Source organism: Numida meleagris, chromosome 2, assembly GCF_002078875.1.
Source record: "Numida meleagris isolate 19003 breed g44 Domestic line chromosome 2, NumMel1.0, whole genome shotgun sequence".
Taxonomy (NCBI): Eukaryota; Metazoa; Chordata; class Aves; order Galliformes; family Numididae; genus Numida; species Numida meleagris.
Genome location: NC_034410.1, coordinates 122229983 through 122253827, shown reverse-complemented (window position 1 = coordinate 122253827; position 23845 = coordinate 122229983). Strand labels below are relative to the sequence as shown.

At 37.6% G+C, this 23845-nt stretch overlaps 1 protein-coding gene across 1 annotated transcript in view; it reads left to right on the top strand.

Moving 5' to 3' along the window:
- Positions 1–13972, top strand: part of MMP16 (matrix metallopeptidase 16) — a 188151-nt gene extending 174179 nt beyond the window's left edge. The window contains exon 11 of the mRNA XM_021386792.1: positions 2408–13972. Coding sequence (XP_021242467.1) covers positions 2408–2742 — 335 coding nt within the window. The 3' untranslated portion in view covers positions 2743–13972. The remainder of the gene's footprint in view (positions 1–2407) is intronic.

The following is a 23845-nucleotide window of genomic DNA, read 5'->3' as shown; positions in this document are numbered from 1 at the left end:
AATCTAGAATCACAGTTGTCCATGCTTCCAAATGAATGACAGCAGCCAAAATCTCTACCATCTTATGAGAATTCGGTGCTACCCAGGGGCTGATGGCAGGCTGCCAAGACAGACCACAGCTGCACAGAATGTAGATCCCTTTTTCAGAAATAAAAAGAAGCATTTGTGATCACTTGTCATTGTTGGAAAAGTTGTATGGCATTTATGATTTATTTATTAGTACATTTTGAGTTTTTTGTGCTTTACTCACAGACAGCACACATATGTATTGCCATATTATTTTAATTTCATTTTAATAAGTTGACGAAAAATATTTCCTTGTATGGACCACTTCCATCTACTATTTCAGTCTCTAACTTGATTGAATAATGTGTTATGGATTTTTTTTTTCCAGAAGTATGTCTAATTGCTTCCTGATTTTGTCCCTGTTTAATCCAGAAGTAGAAATCATCTTTGGATTCTGGTATTTTGGCTAGACTGGAGTTTTTTATGTGTTGGTTTTATTTGTCTTATTTGATTTTACTGGAAAGTAGGTCAGCCTTGATGATATTCTGCATATATTACATTCAAAAACTGTTTGTAAATATATGTATATATCTGGAAATGAGCACAAACATGTGTGCGCACACATATATAATGGATATAACCTCTGCTCTGTTCCCTCAATTACTTTTTAGGCATATTTCTAAATATCTATATTCAAAATAAATTTATGTATCTGTATGTATGCGTATATGTATTTATATCTTTTTTCTCATTTTGATTAGATTCCCCATAATAAGGTTTCTGTATTGAACTCAAGTACATGTATCTCTCTTTGTGAATGAAAACTATGGAATCATAGAATCATAGAATATCCCGAGTTGGAAGGGACTCATAATGATCCTTGAGTCCAACTCCTGACTGCACAGAGGATGGCCTGCAAATCGGGCCATATGTCTGAGAGTGGTGTTTGGATGCTGACTGAACTCTGTCAAGCTGGGTACCATGACCACCACTCTGGGGAGGCTGTTCAAGTGCCTGACCACCTTTTTGGTGAAGAACCTTTTCCTGAAATCCAAACCAAACCTCCCCTGTTGTAGCTTCCATTTCCTTGGGTTCTATCACTGGTCACCAGAGAGAGGAGATCACTGCCTGCCCCTCCACTCCCCTTCGTAAGGAAGCTGTAGGCTGCAATAAGGTCTCCCCTCAGCCTCCTCTTCTCTGGGCTGAACAAACCAAGGGACTTCAGCTGCTCGTCATGTACACCTTCTTACTCTCTAAACTATTCACCATCTTTATAACCCTTCTTTGGACATTCTCTAATAGTTTTATGTTTTTTGTACTATGGTGCCCAGAATTGCATGCAGTATCCAAGGTGAGGCCACACCAGTGCAGTGTAGAGTGGGACAATCTCTTCCCTTGATCAGCTAGCAATGCCATGCTTGATGCAGCCCAGGATATGTTCGGCCTTCCAGGCTGCCTGGGCACAGTGTTGACTCATGTTCAACTTACTGTCAACCAACACTGCCAAATCCCTTTCAGCAGGGGTGTTCTGCAGCATCTCACTCCCAGTCTGTATGGATAGCCAGTGTTCCAATGCAGATTCCGGCACTGACTCTTGTTAAACTTCATGTGGTTGGTGATTGCTCAGCTCTCTAATTTGTCTAGATATAACTTATCCAGCAGTTTGCATTTCATTTATAAACAGTAGGTGGAAATTCATGAATCCTGAAGGTTTGTTTCTTGACAGACCAATGCCAAATAATAAAGTAATACAGATTTTTGGCAGGGAGTTTTTTTTTTGTGTGTGTGTTTGTTTTGTTTTGTTTTGTTTTGTTTTTTCATTTAGGCATGTGTGGTAATAATATTGATTTACACCTGAATGATCAAATATCAGCTCTGTGCAGAAGTTTTAAATCTGTATATGCCATTTTCTCTTGGCAAAGCTGCTTTTCCTCATTCCTTCTTCTGAAGTACAGCTGTAAGCTAAGTGGAACTGAAGAGAGACAGTTCTTATTTCTGGCTAGAAACTTATTTCAGGATATGTCTCATCCAGAACTGCTTGGGATGCTTCAAAGAGAATAGACCTGGCCATGCTTATTTCAGCTCCAGCTGGGTTTTCAATGAATAAACAAACCATTTGGACCCCAGTCTGTGAAATTTCATATTCTCTGGAATTCTTTTATTGTTTGTGGAAATGGGGGAAAATAAAATCCCCATTTATTCAATAAAAAGATGTAGGATGACAAATTTTCTAGAAATAGTAAAGAAATGAAACTTGGAAAGATTTGAAAGGCCTGTCAGTTAGGTATGTTCGCCATGTATTTTATCTTTTTAGTGATAAAATTATTTAATAATAGTAGTTTCAGTCATTGAGTATAGATTACATGATATGACCATGAATAATTTCAGTTTTTTTCCTCAGGCTTCACATATTTCTACAAAGGAAAAGAGTACTGGAAATTCAACAACCAGATGCTCAGAGTGGAACCTGGCTATCCCAGATCCATCCTCAAGGATTTTATGGGTTGTGATGGACCAACAGATCGAGACAAAGACCGACACAGCCCTCAAGATGATGTTGACATTGTCATCAAACTGGACAACACAGCCAGCACTGTGAAAGCCATAGCTATTGTCATTCCCTGCATCCTGGCCTTGTGCCTCCTTGTCTTGGTTTACACTGTGTTCCAGTTCAAAAGGAAAGGAACACCCCGCCACATACTGTACTGCAAACGCTCTATGCAAGAGTGGGTGTGATGTAGGGTTTTGGTTTTTTTTCTTTCCCTCCCAGGAGTTTGTGGTAACTTGAGATTCAACACAAGAGCTGTTCTGCAGTTTCCTAGCTAGGAGCGGGCATCTGTCAGTCTGAAACAAAGCTGATCTTTAAAACCCAGGAGGTTGCCTGTCCCGCGCATGAGTGGTGATTTGCTCAGCTGGGAAGCTTCCATGATACACAGTATCTGCTGTTTCTTCAGTCCTTTGTCTTTCTTTGTCATTCAATTTAGGCCTTTCCTCTGCACGCTAAATGCCCGATAAACTATCAGGATTAAGTAAGGAAGAGGAAAAAAACAAAATCTCCAATGTTTCTACATTTTTCCCTTAAGGCCTGTTCCCCTTTGAAAAATTTTCTGCTGAAAGTCAATTTTTTTAGAAAAACACAACAACTCACAGTGGAACTTTCAGGAAAGTGAGAAGACCCAAAACAGCTTTGTCTCCAAAGAGGATTGCTTTCTGTCTGCAATGGATAAAGTCCTATACTCCTACTTCCAGTTTTGTCAGGTGGGAGACCCGGATAACATGCAGGACTTCAGACTGTTCGGACAGCCATTTTCCAACATACAAGGGGCCAAAATATCTGCAATATAGTAACAGCCTTAATAATACATCCATTTTGTGTTTTATACAGCTGCTCTGGGCTATGTCCTCAATGTTTTAAACTCATTTATATTCATCACTATATTCTAGTGGAATCTTTTTATTGGTTTGTTTGATTTTTGGGTTGGTTTTCCTGCATAATCTTTCCCAAGCTGTACCAAGCCAACTGTCCCAGGCCTTTCACAGGTCTGTCAGGAGTACTCATTCCAACACATGGTATAAAAGTAGTGTGTCTCTGAAGTGGATTTCAATGAACTAAAGTAACAGTGATGCTATAGAGAAACTTGACACTGGTATTACTTTGGTGTAACCCTTTGAGAACTATTGCATCAGTTTTCAGAGTCTGTTGGATGTTAATCTTGATTGTCATTAAATTACAGGACTGTGTTTGGGAAATAGAGGTTTTAAAAGAAAAACAGTTTTTTTAAAACAGATTTCCTGTGACTGCGAGTGTTTTTAATTACTTGCATTATTGTTAGAAAAGCATTTGTAACGTAAAGAGAAAGCAAACTATATTTACCAGCTTCTTTCTGGTTAAAGGAACCTAACCTATTTTAGTATCTTCTACCACTTACCAAGGGTTTTTCTGAACCGGCTACAGTTTTATAGTTTAGCCTTTTATCTTAAGCATCTTGAATTTCTCTTTTAAACTATGTTGCATGATAATTCAGTTTACCTCTGCAGAGATAGAGTTACAGTTTCAAAGGAAAACTAAAATGACGACTCTGATATTGCATGAGTACCTTCTGGTGTTCCCCTGCATGTTCACTATAGTTCTCAAAGGGTTAGTCAAATCTCTGGCCTTTAGCCAAACATGATGTCACTAACAGAGCCAAGGGACCACCAAAGCATTTTGTCATTTTGTGTAATTTGTGCTAACAGCAGTATTGTCATTTTCATGTGACCTGCAGAGCAGGTTTGTATCAATATTTTTTTCCTAGAGAAAAGTCAGCAACTGACAGACCTCTTTATTGATTTTTAGGAGCTGCTTCTTGCAGTGAAAGGCTTTACAGTCACTGGGCTGTGAACTTACTAAAGATGGTCAGAATGATGCACCCTAAAAGTCAGACACCTGGTTTTTTATGAAAGCCAGGATTTGAGGGGAGTAGCTTTTGCAACAATGAACAGCTTGCCTTGAACTTGATTATTGACCTGTTGACTGTCATTACCAAGTTAAACATTGTCTTCTGTGAACAGCTTCACTGTCTAAATTTCCTTAACGTGTACTGTCCTATGTCTTTGCTCTTTGACCTTTAACTTGCAAACTGGCACAAGTGGAATGGAATCTGGTGCTGTTAATGAACTAAGATGGGTTTTATTTCATAAAAGGCTTGATATACGTTATCCAAAACTAGAGAAAAAAATGTTGAAATGTTTTCTTAGGAAAGAAAAGACAGAAAGTAAAATATTTATAATAGATCTGTAGAAGGGTATTTTGCTATGTATACATGCACACTCTAAAAATGAAATACAGTATAAGTGATTTTTTTATTTAACTTGAATACAATTTTCCATATAAAATTATCATTTCTACAAATAGCTAGTTATTAATGAAAAGGTTATAGGAAAGTATTAAAATACTTGAAATGGCCAGTATTGGCTTTTACATAAAATGAGACTTTTGTACTACATTCAGCCAATTTCTTACTGGTTTCTTAATTCACATAACTGGATCATTTTTTAGAGAGTGTAGGTATATATACGTATATATTATGGTTATTATTATTTTGGTAATGGATAGCTTGACTGCCTTGAATTTATATTTATATTGAGCATAGCATGAAAAATAGTATGCCTTTTTGTTCAATTACATGATTTTATATTGATTTGAGAACTTACTTTATGAACATGTGGCATGCTATGAAGCATTGCAAATTGTTATTTCTTAGAGCATAAACAGATATACATATGTAACAGCTAACAAAAATGAAGATTAGAAAAAAAAGATATAGTTTTTCAGCAAGTATGCAATGCAGATGGCATTTTGGAGATGTTTTGTAGAGGAACTGCATACTGTAGGTTAGAATTGCACCAATATCAACCCATAGCATTATTTAGTAAATCCAGTTCAGTTGTTGGTGAAAATATATATTAATTCACAGTTAAATAACATAGGATATTTACTGCACATCAGCTCATTTGGTGAATTTGGAATTCTATGCCTGTTTGTCATATATGAATGTGTTTGTATGCATGCATTTGTGTATTTATAAATGCATGCATACACACACATACATGCATATTTTAATCCATTTTTTTTATTGTCAGCAAACTACTCTACTTATTTTCTGTTACAGACAGAACAAAATTCTGATTCCTTACCTGTTCCAATTTCACCCCTTGGATAGTTGGTGGAAAAATACTAACACTACTCCTTACTCTTCAACTGGTTTTCCTCTACAACAGGGGAACTGATTTTATATTATCTTTAAGTAGAACAGCATCTCATCTGGTTTTTTTTTTTTGGTTTTTTTTGTTGTTGTTGTTGTTTTTTTTTTTTTTTTTTTTTTAAATTCACTTGAAACTTTCACTTAAATTTTGAAATATCTTTCACGGCAACTTAAACTTTTTGTGCAACTATTTCCCTGAGAGTAATGAAGTGCTGAGCATGTTGACTGTTGTTTTTTGATAAGGTAACCAAAAATGTTTGCATTTGGAAAACTTAATTTTAATTACACAGGAAGGTAAGTGTGATAAATCTAGTGCTTGGTATATGGTACATCATAGATACATGAATATATAAGTTGATTGGTTTGTTTTACTCTAAAGTGCATAAATATTAAATACAGAGAAAGGGAAAAGTAATATTATATTGGTATGTTTATGTCATACAGAGCAAGACTGTGTCAGCAATTTTCTTGTATACTCCTATTTTTATTCATAAAGGTTTGCTGTAAGTAAAACGTAGAAGCAATTATGTTCGGTGTAATTTCTGAAATACGTACTGGCTGACTTTATATTATAGAAGTTCAGAGTAAATTAGTGATGTTGCCTGATTTAGTTTTGAACTCAAACAAGTAAAAGTTCTAAAACAATGTTATTTTTTAAACAGTTGTTTTTCTACCAGGGCCTATAATTATGTGCACTAACAAAGTGAAAATACATTGAGTTCTGCAATCTGGGTTCCTGCTCATGTGCCATTACCTTTTTCTTAAAGTTTTTAATAAATTTTTCCGTATTACTACTGTAACAGTCTGTACTGTGGAACAGTTCAAAACTGAATATGCATTGTGTTAATCCATTACAGTCTATTGAGCTGGCTATACAGGGTTGTGTATCTTCAGAGTACTATGGTCTGTGTGATGAAGGAGGCCAGAGCAGATGATAGCAGTGTTTCCTCTGGCCTTTTAATGTATAAAACTATGAAAAGGTTATTGACTGTACACACCATTTTTTTTTTCAAAAAATACATTTTAAAAACTGAGCGTATATTTACTGGATAGGCTGAGATGGAGAGAGACTCAAATGGCTCCAAAGGAGCCATTTCAAGTCTCCTGAATAAATGTAATACAAATTTTAAATCTTCCTATGAACTTCTGTTCTTTTTCTGTTTTCAAATTGGGGCAAAGGGAGGGAACAACTGAAAAACTAGATAAAGGCTAATTTAATGAATGAAACAAAAACTAATATACTCAAACATAAGGGGTAAACTTATGCTTTCCCTTGGCAGTGTACTTCACCTCTCAAGACTCCTTTGCTCATAAGCACTGTGGATTAAAAGTGGAGTGTAAGACTTAATTTTTAATTTTCAGCTTTTTCCTGCTTTGTTTCACAATCCTAATGTCAGTTAAATGTAGTTTTTGGCACCAAATTATATAGAATTGAATTTTATCTCACTGGTTAGAAAAACGTGTGTAGGGTGCATAGCAGTGGAAGCACTAAATTTCCTATTCTGTTTTTTTGTTTGTTTGTTTGTTTTCACATTTGAACCATTGCTAGTGCAACACTTAAGACACAAAGCAAATTGAATGGTGAATGTTCCAGACACTGCATTTTCAAGAAAGTAGAAATGCAAGCTATCACACCATTAGCAGCCTAAACTGGAGGTAGCACAAGGTGAGGAATAACAATATGATTGCAGGGGCTTGCTCTGTTCTGGCTCACATATCTTCTCTGAATGAGGCCAGGGTTTTATTACCAATTGCAGACGTGGAGGAAGCCATGTGCTCTAACAGTGGGAGATTTGATGCAGCCATTATAGAACAATAGCTCCTTGTCACCATTTGTTGTTGTCAGGACTGTCTTTGGACAGCTCTATTTCCAGAAGTGTAAATAGATGACTGCAACCTTATGAGCCACAAGAAAAAATCATTATTATCAGTGGAAGGAACAAAAGTCACTGGCTAGTTAGGTGTTCAGCTATGCTGTAAATCAAATAATATTTTCTGTGAGTCAAGGAACAGATAACCTGTTATTGAATACAATACTATAGCACAGATAAACCAGCGCTGTAACATTAAGCATACTTAGCTCACAGTCCTCAGACTGCAGATAGAATGGTTCAAATAAGATAAGAGTGCTTAAACATATGTCAGTTACACAGCTGGCTAAATGGTGTAAATGAACCATATAACATATAATCATAAAATTAATATTTCTGGTTTATACATTTAAATCATTGAATTGTCTGCCAAAGATCTCATGAAAAAATTAGTGTGTGAGACCAATCTATCTAATCCACTCTTGTGACTTGTCATCAGAGATGTTAGAGACTTGTAGAGAACGATACTGTCAGCAGTGCAGTGAACGCTGAAAAGTGTATGATAAACACCAAATGCATACCATCACTTGGTGTGGTTTGGCTCCATCTGACATTTGATCTAAGGTAGACTCTAGTGTTAGACAGCATAGATTCTGTATGGTATGATATTTGGTATATGTATATAAATAGGAAAGCACAATGACAATCACGAGTTCATTTTTGAAAGGATCATCGGTATGTGACCACAGCTAGCATTTGTTCTCAAAATTACAAAGTACATAGATAGCATTGAACATATACATGATAAACAGGTTTTCTTTCTCAGTATTCATAAGCTTTAGCATATCATCTACAAATTATATTCAGTTTGTAGTTGCAGCTGCCTGTTATGTTGTTGAGGTATGACATTCTGGAGGATGTGAGAGTATGGTGGCTCTGTAGATAGAGCCTTAAGTATTACTCTGGTCTGCTCGCTGTATAGTTGAAATAAATTTTAAAGACAGATAAGATATAAATGAAGAATTGTTGATTCAAACTAGCATACTAAAGAGGATTTTCTGCACTTGGATGTGCATGCAGTATGGTGCTGCTTGCTGTTACATAAAGCTACATAAACACTAACCATTACATATGCAGCCATTCATTATGGCACAAAGCTTTCCAGTCACACAGCATGGTTTCCTTTGCTTCTGTAAAATCACATTGTCCACAGCTGATAGTTATAATAGCCACTACATAAAGCAAAGTTTTCCATTTAGCTAATAGCCATCTCTACCCTATGAAATTGCATCACATCCTTTTTACAACTACACACTTAATCTTCTTGGCGAGCTCTCAGCATATCTTAATTCATAGTCTTCCATGCCCCAGAAGAAAAAAAAAGTGTTTGCTTTTGCAGTAAAATATATACTGAGCATTCTCTTCATTTTGCCATCTGGCACTGACACATTAAATAATCACTTTTACTTTGTGCCATGCACATGTTCTGGATCATCCATTTACCCATCCATCATTCTGAGAACTGGGTTTCAGGGAAGTGGGATTAACAACAGAAGGCTGGTATAAAATAGCTTCCTGCAGTAACTGCTCAGACCTTAACAATATGACAGCAGAGTTTGAAGAGTTTTTAGGGAAGTATTATATTACTTATGCACTGGTAATAGCACACTGTAACTGTGCCAATCAGTGCATGTTGAGACAGGTTCACCCCTTGCAGAGAGTAGTGTGTTAAATCAGAAAATGATGTTTCTAAACCATATTTCCATTATCACGTGCTGGAATAGTTTTAAACTCAGTCTACATATGTTTTTATGACTTACATGGCAGTAAATAAAATTGTTAGTCTTGTGGAAGCTGACAGTGCTTAGGGTCAGCATGCAGGCAGTACTAACTCATGTACAAGGTGTGAAAAATCTTTGGTTCCCTCACTACAACTGCACAACCTCAAAGAGGAAAAAAAAAAGGTTGGACAGTAGTGTAAAGTGGTGGTTTAAAATACTCTTTATTTGTCAGTGCTAACAATTACATGATATTACATATAGCCCAAAAAAGCTCTGTTGTACAACTGATATATTTGAGTTGAAATGCACAGCCCCATATTTATTTAGGCATACAATGAATCTAAACAGAGATGCATATATTACATATGCATTGCTTGGCTATTGCCATAAAATTGACAGTGCACACATACTGATGATCTTCGTATTTTATGGAATCACTATGTTGAAGTCAGCTCTGAGTAATTTGCTTGAATATAAGCTGAGCTATATACATCAGGAAATTGTACGTGTGATTAAGTGTATTTAGAAGACATCATCAGCAACTTACAGCACTGTTTTAGATGATCATTACAAAATACAGTTCATACCTGCAAGGCATCGCTTTGGCTTGTGTTTGCATAGTTGCATTTTACCTCATACAATGACGTGCTATGAACTCAGGCCATGAAAAATGAGGCAGATGAAAATTAAAAAAAACTATCAGGACATTAACTGTTAATACTCACTTAACTCACAGAAATACCTGAGATTCCTATGCCCAATACAATTTAGTCTTGACTAGGAATCCAGTGTTGAAGTAATGTGTGTGATGTGAATAATCTCTCCTCAGTTCTTGCACTATGTAATGCATTTGGTGAAATATTGTCAATAGGTACATGTCTAACATCCATCTTCGTGTGTTTCTGAAACCAATTCACATCTCTTGTCAATTCATGCTTATAAGTTTGTACTTAGAGCGTCATTCACTATTACCATCTATACCATCTATATATACTATTACCATTGTGTCTGAATGGAAACCATTTTATAGGATAGATCAAGGACTATGAATCTCACTTCTTATCATACAAGTTGCACAGGCTGTCATCTGCTATCAATATGCATTGCTTTGAAGAGGGTTGTCCTTGGCTTACAGTGATTACAAATGCAGATTTTAGGGCCACACCACTGAAATCTTTCTCAGAGGAAACTTAAATTAGTCAAGAACTGTCTTACCACAAATTTTGAAATCCACAGAAAAGCCAACTATGTTTTTTGAACAAAGACAATAGACAGACACAGAAAAAGCAGTAGAAGGGCATTTCTGTTTTTCATTTCTAGGAGAATGTAAGAGAAGGAATGAGAACACTTGTTTATAATTGCAAGTGCAAAAACAAATTGACAGGTACAGAATGAACCAAAGATGACTGACACCACAGAAAATTGCATGTACCCACTACCTTGGTTACTGAAATTAAAGCAGAAGAGATATTATCAGGAATTTGATGATGGCTTTAAAAGTGCTATTGATCGCCCAAAAGAACACTTGTTAGACTTTAGAAAGTCCACTGAATTCTGCATTTGATGTCATTGCCCGCTATACAGCAGTCAACCAAAAAGGCTCCTCAGTACAGTTGCTCCAAATCTGATTACAAATACAGAGATATAGCACTATACGTATCTGCTGCAATTGTAAATAGTTCAAGAAAGGATTACTCAAAGCAGCATCATCCTGAATCTATGTTAAAAGGTAGTCGCAATGAAATGTTCTTAGCTTTGTTTTCAAAAATTAGAACCACCTAGTTAACTGTCATTTGAAGTACTTTGCTGGATGAGACATAAGGAGAAAGAAGTCTTTCCTTACATTAGTCCAAATTCAGTCATGTATCTCCATGATATCTGAGTCCTGAAGCATTTGACATAATAGAAACAAATCTATGACCTCTGGACAGCTCATATATTATTTCGTTATTTAAACTGATGAATAGCTTCCAATTTCTGATCCTCACCCCCCTTTTTTTCTTTTTTTAATTTTCCACTCAGTCTTGACATGTTTCCTGGCTGATCAATCTAATTTTTGATGTAATCTGATCTTGGTAAACAGGTGAGAAATGGTCTATTTGCTCTACAGACAAAAGAAAAAAAAAGTTGTACATCTCATTAATCATGTAAATTTTTACAGTCTATCACTAGAACATGTAGCTTTTTTGCCTATGGTGAAAAGGTAGTACCTTCTCAAAAACACGTCATATTCACATTTGAGGAACTTGGTATATGTCTTTCAGTAAATCTTGTTCATAATCCAGACCCTTAATAGCTGAACTTGAAGTTAGTCACTTCAGATTTCTAAAGTCTCTGACATCATTGACACAGCCATACTTTAACTCTTTTAAAATGATGTGACACAGCCAGCACTGATCATCATAGGCTCAATATTTGCATCTCGTGGCTGTTCCACTGCTAATGTGTACAATAATGTAACAACAAAGACTTAACTGTTTTTGATGACAGCCTTTGCTCAATATTTACATTCATGCTTTCTGTGCAAGATGAGAAGTCTAGAAATCTGCATTTTTTTAAATGTTTTGGTATTATTTGCAGTTGTTCAAGTTCTTGTCTTTAAATTTTCCCCTTTTTCTTTGCATTCCAAAGCCTATGATCTATGTGTGGATATTCCAACAATAACTGTAGGGCTGTACTCCTTTCTCTACCACAAGTCAATTCATACACAAACATCAACCATCATTAAATTATTGCTGTTACACAACAGACTTGCATGGCAGAAAGCTTTCCTACTTGCATTAGCATCCTACATTTTAGGCATCACAACTAACATATTTATGAAGAGGTCTCTCTTTCATCTGATACTGTTGGCTGGGAGTGGGATTCATTACACAGTTCAGTCACAGCTTGCAGAGAAACATAAAATCACAGAATTGAAGAGGTTGGAGGGGACCTCTGGAGATCATTTAGTCCAATCCCCCTCTTAAAGCAGGCTCCCTAGAAAGGTACAAGTGTTTGACTTCTGTAGGTTTACTGCGCGTGATAAGTGTTCCTATATGCTCAGAAGATGTTTGAGGGAGGCGAGGCTCCCTGACAGTCCGGTGGTTAGTATTGTTAGCGGCTGACTAACATGTATGGCTGTTTTTGTCTGTGTGCAGTCAGAGTTTGATATGGCTATGTACAAAAGGGTACATTTTTTGCAAGCTACATACACATTCTTGTTTCCATTACTTTCCAAACATGCACTTTACTTTCTATCCAAGTGCTATAATTTTATATCTACCAGAACATGATTTTTTCTTTCTGTCTATCGGGTGTTATTTGTGATTTTAGCAGCTGATTCAGTTTTCCATCTATTTGCCATTCTTTCCTCCACCTAATTCCCTACAATTCCAGAAGTAACTGTTCTGGTTCCAGTATGTTAGCTAGAACTTAATACACTTATGAGTCTCTTCTCACTCCTCACACCATGATATGCTTGTTTGTCCTCCACCTCTGAGAAAGAAGGAACAAACTTTTCATGTAAAGACAAGGTAGAGTTGTTAGGATATCTCTGAAAGTAGTTTTATTCATAACATGACTGTAGAACCCACACAATGTTAAACAGTAACTCTTTTCAAGCTCTACTTCTTGAACAACCCAATTGTTGCTCACTTTAAAAAGCCTGACATATAAGGCAGAATACGGATGTGATTTCTCTGTGTGTTGTAATTTTCTCATCTGTGTTCCTTTTCTCTGCATAGCCCCATACATTTCATGACCATGTTTGCTCATTAGAATCTATGTTATTAACAAAATAACTGGAGCATTTATTTTTTTCTGCAACTAAATTTCATGTTATTATTATTTTATTTCATTTTATTTTATTTTATTGGCTCACACAGCATTCTATACAGTAACCTTTTTATTACTGACATATGTTATTCCTTCAGGTAGCTTCTACTGACAAACACAAAGCTTGTTTGTGTGCAAATGCAAGGCTGACTAAATGGTGCTAAAGTGTATTATGACTGTCAGATATTATCAGGCAAAATTTTGTGGTGCTTAGACTGATATTTTTCATTGATTTTATCGATCAATGCATTGAACAGTGTTTTATTATACACAAGTTGTCTTTTATTAGTAAATCAAGACCTCATATTGCATTGTTAAACAAAATGGGTTAATTAATCTATGTAACAGCTCACCAAGCTATTATCTCTTTAACACCTTATAATGTTGTGTCATTAAAGGTCAAGGGGTCATGATAATAATCTCATTGCTGTAGACCATTAACAAGACTGAACATTTTCAAGAAAGTACTTATGTTTACAATGCTATAACCCTTTGACTGCTGCGGCAACCTTTAACCACAGAAAGTCACATGCTAGAATCATCATTATGGTTCTTGCCATGGCAATCAAAGAGTTAAGGGCTGTGCAGTGATTTGTTTTATATTTATTAATTTATATTTATTTTGTTTTCATTTGAGAAAGGGGGAATTGGGGTGGGGCAGTTCTCGTCTGCTGTAAGTGTCTTAACCAAGGGAAGGGTTAAAATGGCTTTTTATACTATTGCATCTTATGTACTTACCATGGTTTCATTGTGTTGTAATTAAAAAAAAATCTGTCAATAAATAAGAGAACAGAAAAAATGCTTCATAAAGGCATTGCGGTGTACTTGGTATAAATTACTGTAAGAATTATAGCTGCTGCTCTTGAGAAACAGTAGAACATTACAAATAACCTTAGCTTCAGAAAAGGAATTCGTAACAAATGCTGGCAATATAGAGATATTACTATCTCGGTACTAGCAAGGTGAAAAAAGCATTAGTTATTTTTTCAAATAAAAAATATAATGGAGAAAACTAATTTGTATTAAAAAGAGGTAGAATGGTAGAGGACCTACTTCTGTAATGTCTGAAGGCCACTCATTAGGGTTTACTGTCATTGTCACTACAAACAAATGAACAGGTGTCTGTATTTCTTCCCTTCTTATGTGTAAAGAAAACCACGAAAAGTGTAGCGTAAATAAAACATGAATCTACTCATTCAGGCTGGAAAATACTCCCCACTTATCTTTCTCTGCAGGTAATTGACACAAAACATCAGTTCTGAATGTAAAGATTTAGATAGTGTCTTAAGTTCAAGGAAGTGTGTTATTTCTGAAACATAAGAATTAAAAAGAAAATACTTCGAAATTGTTCCATGTCTACTTCATACAATTCACTTCATAGGTGAAGATGCAGTAAAAAGTAGAAAACTTGTTAGTTAACAACAGCTAACCATCTGGACTTCAATAATTGCCAATGGAATTAAAATTTAAGAATATATGATGTATGACTTTCTTCACTTCAACATACCATATTCTGGTATGGCATAAACTTGTTTCCCACTCAAATTAAGGATAAAGGAAATTAGTATTTTACAGATCACCTATTAAGCCAAATGGCAAAGCTCTGAGTGCTTACCAGTCTTGAAGACTGAACTTTAATGACATTATTCAGCTCTAAAATTTACGATACGTGTAAGTCAAAATGCTTTTTTATCCATGTATATTGGCGATGCACTGCTGCACTGGTAAAAGTGTGTTTTTTTTTAATATTAGTAAGGTAATTTTTGCTATAAGACATGTAAGACTGAAGTGTACCTTTGAACTGTGCTTCAGTAAGGCAAAAAACTAGATCCTGATCAGTACCAAACCAGCGTACACCTACGTCACTTTTAACTCAAAATAAGGTATACCACGTCCTCTGTACAAACATTCAGAATGCAAAGAAAAACATACTTGCTTATTTCAAGAAGGGCAAGAAAGAGAACCTAGGGAACTACATGCCAATCATCCTTGCCTCAGTTGCTGGGTAAGGAAGTGGAATGACTAATCCTGGAAACCATTCCCAAGCACATGAAGGACATGCAGTAGTCAGTATAGATTTACCAAAGGGAAGCCATGTTTGACCAGTCTGATAGCCTGCTACAGTGAATTGACTAGCTAGGTTGTCATGGGGAGAACAGCAGGTTTTGCCGACATAGTCTTCAGTAAGGCCTTTGACACTGTTCCCCACAAGATACACATCCATGTATGAGCAGAATGGTCAGACAGTGAGGAAGATCACAAACTGGCTGAATGATCAGGCTCAGATAGTAGTTTTCAGTGGTATGAAGTCTACTGGAGGCCAGTAATGAGCAGAGTATCCCGGGAGTTAATATTGGATCCAGTCCTATTCAACCATTTCTTTAATGATCTGGACCCTCAACAAGTTTGCAGATGACACAAAACTGAGAGGAGTGGCTGACATGTCAGAGAATTGTGCTACCATACAGAGGGACCTGGACCTGTTGGGCAGATGGACCAACAGGTACCTCGTGAAATTTAACAAGAATTGTGAAGTCCTGGAAAGGAACAACCCCAAGGTACCAGGGGTAAAAGCAGCTCTGGAAAGCAGTTCTGCAAAAAAAGGCCTGGAGGTCCTCCTGAACAGCAAGTTGAACATGGGTCAGCAGTGTGTCATTAAGATGTCTGACAATATTCCTGGCTGCATTAGGAAAGCTATCTCCAGCAGTTCAAGGTAAATGACCCTTCCACTCAGTGTTGGTGAGGTCATACTTGGAGTGTTGGATCCATTTCTTGGGGCCCTCAGTACAAGAGAGACCTGAGAATACTGGAAACACTCCAACACAGGGCCACAAAGATGATCAAAGCATCACTTTAGCAAGGGAAGATTATGCCTGACCAATGCGGTGGCCTTCTATGATGGAGCGATGGCATCGGTGGACAAATGGAAAGCAAGTTATGTCATCTAGCCAGACTTCTGCAAGGCATTTGACACAGTTCCCCACCATATTCTTACCTCTAAATTGGAGAGATATGGATTTGAAGGGTAGACTATTCAGTGGATAAGGAATTGGTTGGAGGGTTGCAGTAAGAGGGTTGTGGTCAATGGCTCTAAGTCCAGGCAGAGGCTGGTAACGAGTGGTATCCCCTAGAAATTTGTTTTGGGTCCAGTACTCTTTAACATCTTTATCAGTGACATAAATGATAGGATTGAGTGCACCCTCAGCAAGTTTGCTGAGGACACCAAGCTGAGCAGTACAGCTGATACAGCAGAAGGAAGAGATGCCATCCAGTGGGACCTTGATAAAGTCGTAAGATGGGCCCTTGTGAACCTAATGAAGTTCAACAAAGCAAAGTGCAAGGTTTTACGCCTGGGTTGAGGTAATCCCAGGTATGTATACAAGCTGGGAGAAGAACTCCTTGAGAGTAGACCTGCTGAGAAGGCCGTAGGGGTTCTGACAGATGAAAAACAAGCCACCAGTATGCGCTTGCAACCCAAAAAATCAATGGTATCCTGGGTTCTGTCAGAAAAGAGGTGGCCAGCAGGGTGAAGGAGATGATTGTCCCTCTCTATTCTGCCCTTGTGAGGCCCCAGCTGGTACTGCATCCAAGTCTGGGGCCCCCAACACAGGAAGGATGTCGAGTTTTTTTGAGAGGGTCCAGAGAAGGGCCATGAAGATGATCCAAGGGCTGGAGCACCTCTCCTATGAAGATAGGCTGAAGGGACTGGGCTTGTTCAGCCTGGAAAAGAGAAGGATGAAGGAAGACCTTATTGCAGCCTTCCAATATTTAAAGGGAGTTGTCATGTTTACTAATTATAATAGCAGAAATACAAGGTAATTGGGATTGAAGCTAATAAACCAAATAAATGAGAGAAAGAGTATCCAAAACCGAAGGCCTTACACTAAAGCTGAAGGCAAGACAGCTAGGGAGCACATACTGCCGAGACGAACAGTTAAAGAGAGCAGTCTCGTGACTTGCAAGCAGTTTTATCTTTCCCGCTGAATGGAAAACTGGAACGAAAAGTCTCCTGGGGTATGTAGTTCTTCTCTTTTGAGAACCAGGTACCCATAAAATCAGCAGTCGACAGAACTGGACCATCAACTCTTTAACTCCCAGTGCTCTACATGATGTTATGATGTGGAATACTGATAACAAAAATCATAAAACCATGGCAGGAGTTTATAAAGATGAGGGAAATAAACTTTTTACATGGGCAGATAGTGATAGGAGAACAAGGGAGAAGGGTTTCAAAATAAAGGAAGGGAGTTTTAGATTAGATGACAGGGGGAAGTTCTTTAGTGAGAGAATGGTGAGGTGCTGGAACAGATCGTCCAGAGAAGTTGCAGATGCCCCATTCCTGGAGGTGTTTAAGGCCAAGATGGATGGGGTCCCGGGCAATGTGATCTAGTACCTGACCTAGTGGCTAGCAACCCTGCCTGAGGCTGGTGCCTCATGCCAGGACAAGAGGCAATGGGCACAAACCAGGACGCAGGAGGCTCTACTGTGTAGGTGATGGAGCACTGACACATGTTCCGTAGATAGTTTGTGGCATCTCTCTTCTTGGAGATACTCAAAATCTATCTAGACATGGTCGTGGACAATCTCTGCATGTCCCTGCTTGAGCGGGGTTTGGACCAGATGGCCTCCACAGGTCCCTTTCAATCTCAACTACTCAATTTTTCTGTGATTCTGTGCTTTTGTGATTCAATGTTTGTCATGTTAAATGCATTAAATAGTCATTTTCACTTAAATGCCTCTTTCAGCTATGATGTTTTTTCTCCTGATCTGAAATTTTCAAGTTATAATTCAGGAAAACTAGAATGAATAAGCTGCAAAGCCAAAGCAGCAACCAATAAAATAATAACAGAAAGTAACCAATTTTTTTTCAAATATGTTTTTGTATTAGTATTTAATTTCTGGAAAGCTCCCAAGCTGAAATAGGTATTGCTACCACACTAGCAACATTCAATTTATTGATGTGAAGTTTGGTTTGCAACTCGTTTATTCCTTCACAAGACACTGCAAGAAACAACTCCTAAAGAGCATGCTTAATTGCCCAGATGTTTCTGCAAAATTACTGTCATTAATCACTGCATTGATTCTCTTCTCTTTTCAAGGATTCTTCTATTTTTAAATATTCCCCTGAAGTGACATGTAAAGGCATCCCTGTTATCCATGACTTGCTTGCTGTCTAATTGCTAGATGAAAGATTTATTGTACAGTGCTTTTGTTTTATGGTTCATAGGCATTTTCTTTTTTTCTTTTTTCTTTTTTTTATTTTTCAGCATCATAAAATCTCACCATGGCATACGGCTGCAGACCCCTGGTTTCTACACTGAGAACTTGTTACCTTGTCCCATTGGCCTGTTTCTGCATATCTTTGCTCATATTTTTCATTAAAGTAATACATTCACCTTGCAAAGACTAAGGAGTGTTTCCACTAGAGGTTCTTTTCATTTGTTTGTTTCTTGGCTTATTATTGTGAAAGAAGATATAGGATATCTGAATACTGTTACAATGTCAAATAATTTAGTTACCAAATGTCTTCTGGTTCTGTTTCCTTGACTGTTTATTCTGTGCACGCATTGTAGTTTCTCTTTTGAATTGCACCAATTATATCTTTCAGAAACAAACAAACAAACAAACAAAAAAAACCTGGTTTTTTTTGGAGACAGTTATTCCAGGAACCACTCTGGCCTAATGGACAGGACAGCATCATTTCTTCTATATGACCCCAGAAAGTAAAACACTTTCTGGCATAATGTGTCTTCTGAAAATATCTAAATTAGAAAAGAAACAGAATCACTCCACTCCATGTTCAGTTTATTTACAAAAATGTTGAGTTTGTAAGTCTTTTTTTTGATACAACTGACATCCAGTCATGCACTGTTTAAACTCAGAACCATAGCAAACTGAAAGATATGGAAAATTTAGATTTTCACTAAGGTCAGAAGATCAATTTAGGACATGGGAACCTAAATGTCCCTCACGAGTCTGTAATAACACATAACTGACCTTAATTGTGTCTAAGTTAAGTACACTGAGGAATCAGCTGATTATAATATAATGGATTTGTGCCCTACATGGTGGCCTTCAGAAGCTGGCTCCTTTCTCCTGAACAGACAGCAAAATTTGGAAGTTAAGATTGCTTCTTTTGATATGGCATGTAAATTAAATAAACTGTATCCCCTTCACTTCTCAGCCAGAAGAACAGAGATACGGACAATAACAAAAGTAACATTCAGAGATACCACACAATTAAAGGAACTAAGGCATGTCAGGACTGACAGGAATTACTGTACAGAAAAAAAAAAAAAAAAAAAAGATAATGGAAAAGTAGCTCAGCACAAGGTTTTTCATGCTTAAATGTCTGACATACTTGCATACTTGAATATACTACAATGGTGGACAATAGCCAGACAACAGAGCCCATGTAGAAGTGACAGGTGGAGTTATGTTCTTTCCAGGTGTACCACTTTCTCATTTATTTTGTCTGAATTAACTAAAATTTGGGTATAGTTAAATCACTTCTATAAGCCATAAAGAAGATTCCCTCACTGATTCACTGCTGAAATTTATGTGTGTAGTGGACCTTTTGAGCACTACAAACAGCTCAGAGAAGAAAACATTTATTGAGATATCCACCTATCCTGTATGGTCATTGATTAACAGAACAGGACATATGTTGAGAGCAAAAAATTCCCCAGGGAGGAGACCCCTTCCTTGCAGGTGCCCTATCATGTCCTTGGGAGAGCTGTTATCCTCCGGAAGCTTTGGCTCATGGCTCAATTTCATTTCTCCCCTGTTTGAAGTTATTTATTTTGACAATAAAGCAGAAATAATCCCTTTTTCTTGAGTTCGTGCATTATTATTTCTTTACTACATCTCTACCTGCTTCAACTACCAGGAAAGTTATCTGAAATGAGTGCCAATCAGTTTTTCTTGCAATGCTTTTTTCCAAACAAGCGATTCAAGACAGTTTTCACCCATTTAGATTCCCACTCATGAAAACACTCTTACGGAATGATGGCTAATGAGGTAATATAATATTTTATCCTTCTAATGTGCTGATTTTCTTAGTGAAGCATACAATACACTTCTGTATTTATTCATTCTGTATTCATTCATGTCTCTTTTGTAACTGTTTGCATATAGGTTTTTCAGTTATGGTGAAATAATTATAATTATATCATATTAGCATAAACATTGCATTTTGCAGCTCAGGGAGCATCCCTTTTGATTACAGGATGCAAAAAGAAGTGGGAGGATGCTTAAATGTTTGAAAATGAAACACAGTTGAAACTTGCCAAGTCTTCATGCTACATTTCCCTGTGAATTCAAGATGGATTTTAGCCCTGAACTCAAGTATCACACTTAAATTTATCTTTCAAAAAGAGGAGTTTCTGAGCAAGACTTTTGGTGGGAGGGTTAATAAACTTTTATATTTTCAAGTCTCTAGAATGGAGGGGAGTGGGTCAGTTAACAGATTTATTTGTGCTAGAAGCCTACACTACAGATAACTGCATTTTAAATAGGAAATTTCATGTAGCAAGACAGTAGGAGAAATGTTCTGTTTCCCCAACAACTACTCTAACTTGACTTCTTTCGACATAAAATGAACAAGATCCATCAAGATCCTCGAAAGATGAGATTCAGTGTATGTATGTATATGGAGGCTTGTACATCGAAGCTCTTCAAATTATATGGTGAGAGAATATCGCAGTGGGTATTCATCAAAGCCTGGGCTTTGATGATGTTTCCCTGCAGCACAGTATGCTGAAAACAGCGTTGTGCTAAAATGGCAAGGTTGGATTTGAGAGGGAAGCAGATGATGAATGCCAGTTATGATGCTATGACAAACTGAAAGCATATGCTGTATCATACCATACAGCACAAACCTTACATTGCTGAGAAATATTACAGAATCACACAGAATCACTGAAACACAGGGATTGGAAGGGACTTCAAGAGATCATCCAGTCCAAACCCCTTGCTAAAATAGGTACCCTACAATAGATTGCACAGGTAAGCATTCCAGATGGGTCTTGAATATTTCCATAGGAGGAGACTCCATAACCTCTCTGGGCAACCTGTTCAAGTGCTCTGTCACCTTTACCATAAAGAATTTCTTCTGCATGGTTTTATGCAACATCCTATGTTCTAGTTTTAGGCCATTGCTCCTTGTTCGATCACTACACACCAAGAAGATCCTGGCCTCATTCCTTTGCCTCCCACCTCCCTTTAGATATCTATAAATACATTTGGACATTTAGATATAATATATATATAATATAAGATACAATATATTGTAATACCTTTATAAATTTAGGTATCTTTAGATATAATTTAGATACTTATATTACTATACTGTGTGCATTCAGGTCTCTAAGAGGGAACAGAAAAGTGAGGATACAGAGCATATTACCAATGTTATACAACAATGGGATTGGGGAAATATAAAGATTCTGTGAGAAATGAGAAAAGCAGTAAGGAAAAGAGTGTTTAGAGAAGATAGTTTTGAGTTTTGCTTTATAAGATATGGGAATTAGTTCAGACAGTGAAATTTCTATTTACCTTTTGGGGAAATCTGGACTATGCATGTTTTCCTGGTTTTGTTACTTATTAAATTCTGATACAATACGTAGGTAAAGAGAAAACAGTAAAGTAAGTCCAGATAAACTGTACTAGGAAAGTACAAAATGTCTGAATGTGAGATGATTTCTCAAATCCTTTGATATGAAAGGAACATTTCCTAATGCCATAATGTCCTAATGACCTTTGAAAATGCAAACAAGGAATAGTAATCTAATTTAAATGTTAATTATTAGAATTGAACTTAAGTGGTTCAGAGGGACAAGAGATTGAAAGTTCTGAAGATTAAATTATTCCTTTGATGGACCAAACTGCATGGGGTTGTGTAGTACATAAACCTCTGTTGATGTGGGCTGCTGGAACAGTTACTTGAGGGACAAAAGCTCTATTCTTACCTCTCCCACCTTTGTCCAAATTACACTGACACAATCAGACATGCCTGTTTATCTCAGAAGCTGTACAGTTCTTCTTTATACATAAAAGTAATTATTTTAGAATTGGTAATCTTATTCCCCCATGTCTCTTTCCTTTCATACTCTTTTCGTGGATTATTAGAGTAGTAAATCCCCGTCTGCTGTCCACTCACCTCTGGGGTTCCTCTAAGGCTGATTCTGCATTGTTCATTAATGTATTTTTGGATCTGCTTTTGTAGTCTTGTGGCTGGAGCAAGACAGAAACCTAGGTGATGGCAATATTACCCATACTGAAGTAGGATTTAACTTCCCAGAGCAGCCAGAGATTAGTCCTTTGAGTCTTGGTAAATCACACAATCACCATTGGCTAGCTGCTGAAATACTCTGTATTGAAATGAGTAGAACTGCCAACTCAGTACCATGCCCATACCCTGAGCTAACTAAAAATACAATCCATAGCAGTCAAACCACTGAGCAAGGGGACATTTAGGCTGCAAGGGGAAGCCAAACTGCTTATGCCTTAGCCACTGTCCCAGAGCTAGGTACATCCAGCACTCTGGGGCTAAATATTTCCTTTCCTAAAATGGGTAAATTGCACATTTGGAGATGAGTGACTCATTTGAGTATCATCCCTGGAGTGCGGAGAATTCTGGACTCAAAGGCTTGTTTGGCTCAGGGGGATTTGGCTCCTCTCAGGAATTAGATGGATTTCATTCACCTTAGCCTTCTGTCCCCTGCGTCCACAAAGCAGCAGTTGAGGTATTTAATCTCCAGAGTGCGTTTGTCATTCACATACTTAACCTTGAGACAGAAGAACAATTTTAAATACTCTGTTTCCTCAGTATTTCTCTGCATTGTATTTGCCTCAGCATTAATTTAGGAAATATTAGGAGAACTGTTATGAATCCAATTCTGAAGTGCCTCTCCAGTCAATGCAGAAGGCACTTAAGCACTAGCTGGGATATATGTATGAGGAAAGACTCTTTGCAACGGGTCTCTTGAATTTAGGGAAGGTCACTCTGGTAAATTCTGCGAGGATTCTAAGATTGTATTTGTCAGAACAAGCTAGCTGATCTCCTCCCCAGGGACCATGGGTGGCTTACAGGCCAGTGGTTACTCATTGTGTTTTGTGTGGGCACCATGGTGTCAGTGCCAGGTGTTGGTACTGGGGGCTGCAGGGCATCTCTGTGAGGAGAGGCTGGGGCTGCTCCATGTCATTCACAGTCGGTTCCAACCACTTCCAGCTGGCTCTAATTTCCCCACTGCTGGGCACAGCTGAGCCCAGCAGGCAGGGTGGTGGTCTCTTGGAAAATATATTTAAGAAAGGGTAAAAATGCTACATGGGTCAAGGACTGAGGGAAAAAGCGCAAAACATCTCTGTGAATTGAGAAGAAGGAGAGGAAGTGGTGTTCAAGGCACTGGGGTGGATATGCATGCAGCAGCCATGGAGGACTCTGCATTGGAGCAGTTCATGAAGGACTGCATACTGTAGAGGGGACTCACTCTGGAGCAGGGGAAAGCAGAGGAGGAAAGAGCAGCAGACGGATTGTGGGGACTGATCACAAACTCCCCTTCCATTCCCCTAGTACTGCTCAGTGGAGTGGGGGTATTTGAGGAGTCAGGCACAAGGGAGTGAAATTAAGCCTGGAAAGAAGGAGTGGGGAGTGAGTGGAAGGTGTTTTTATTTGGCTTTGCTTCTC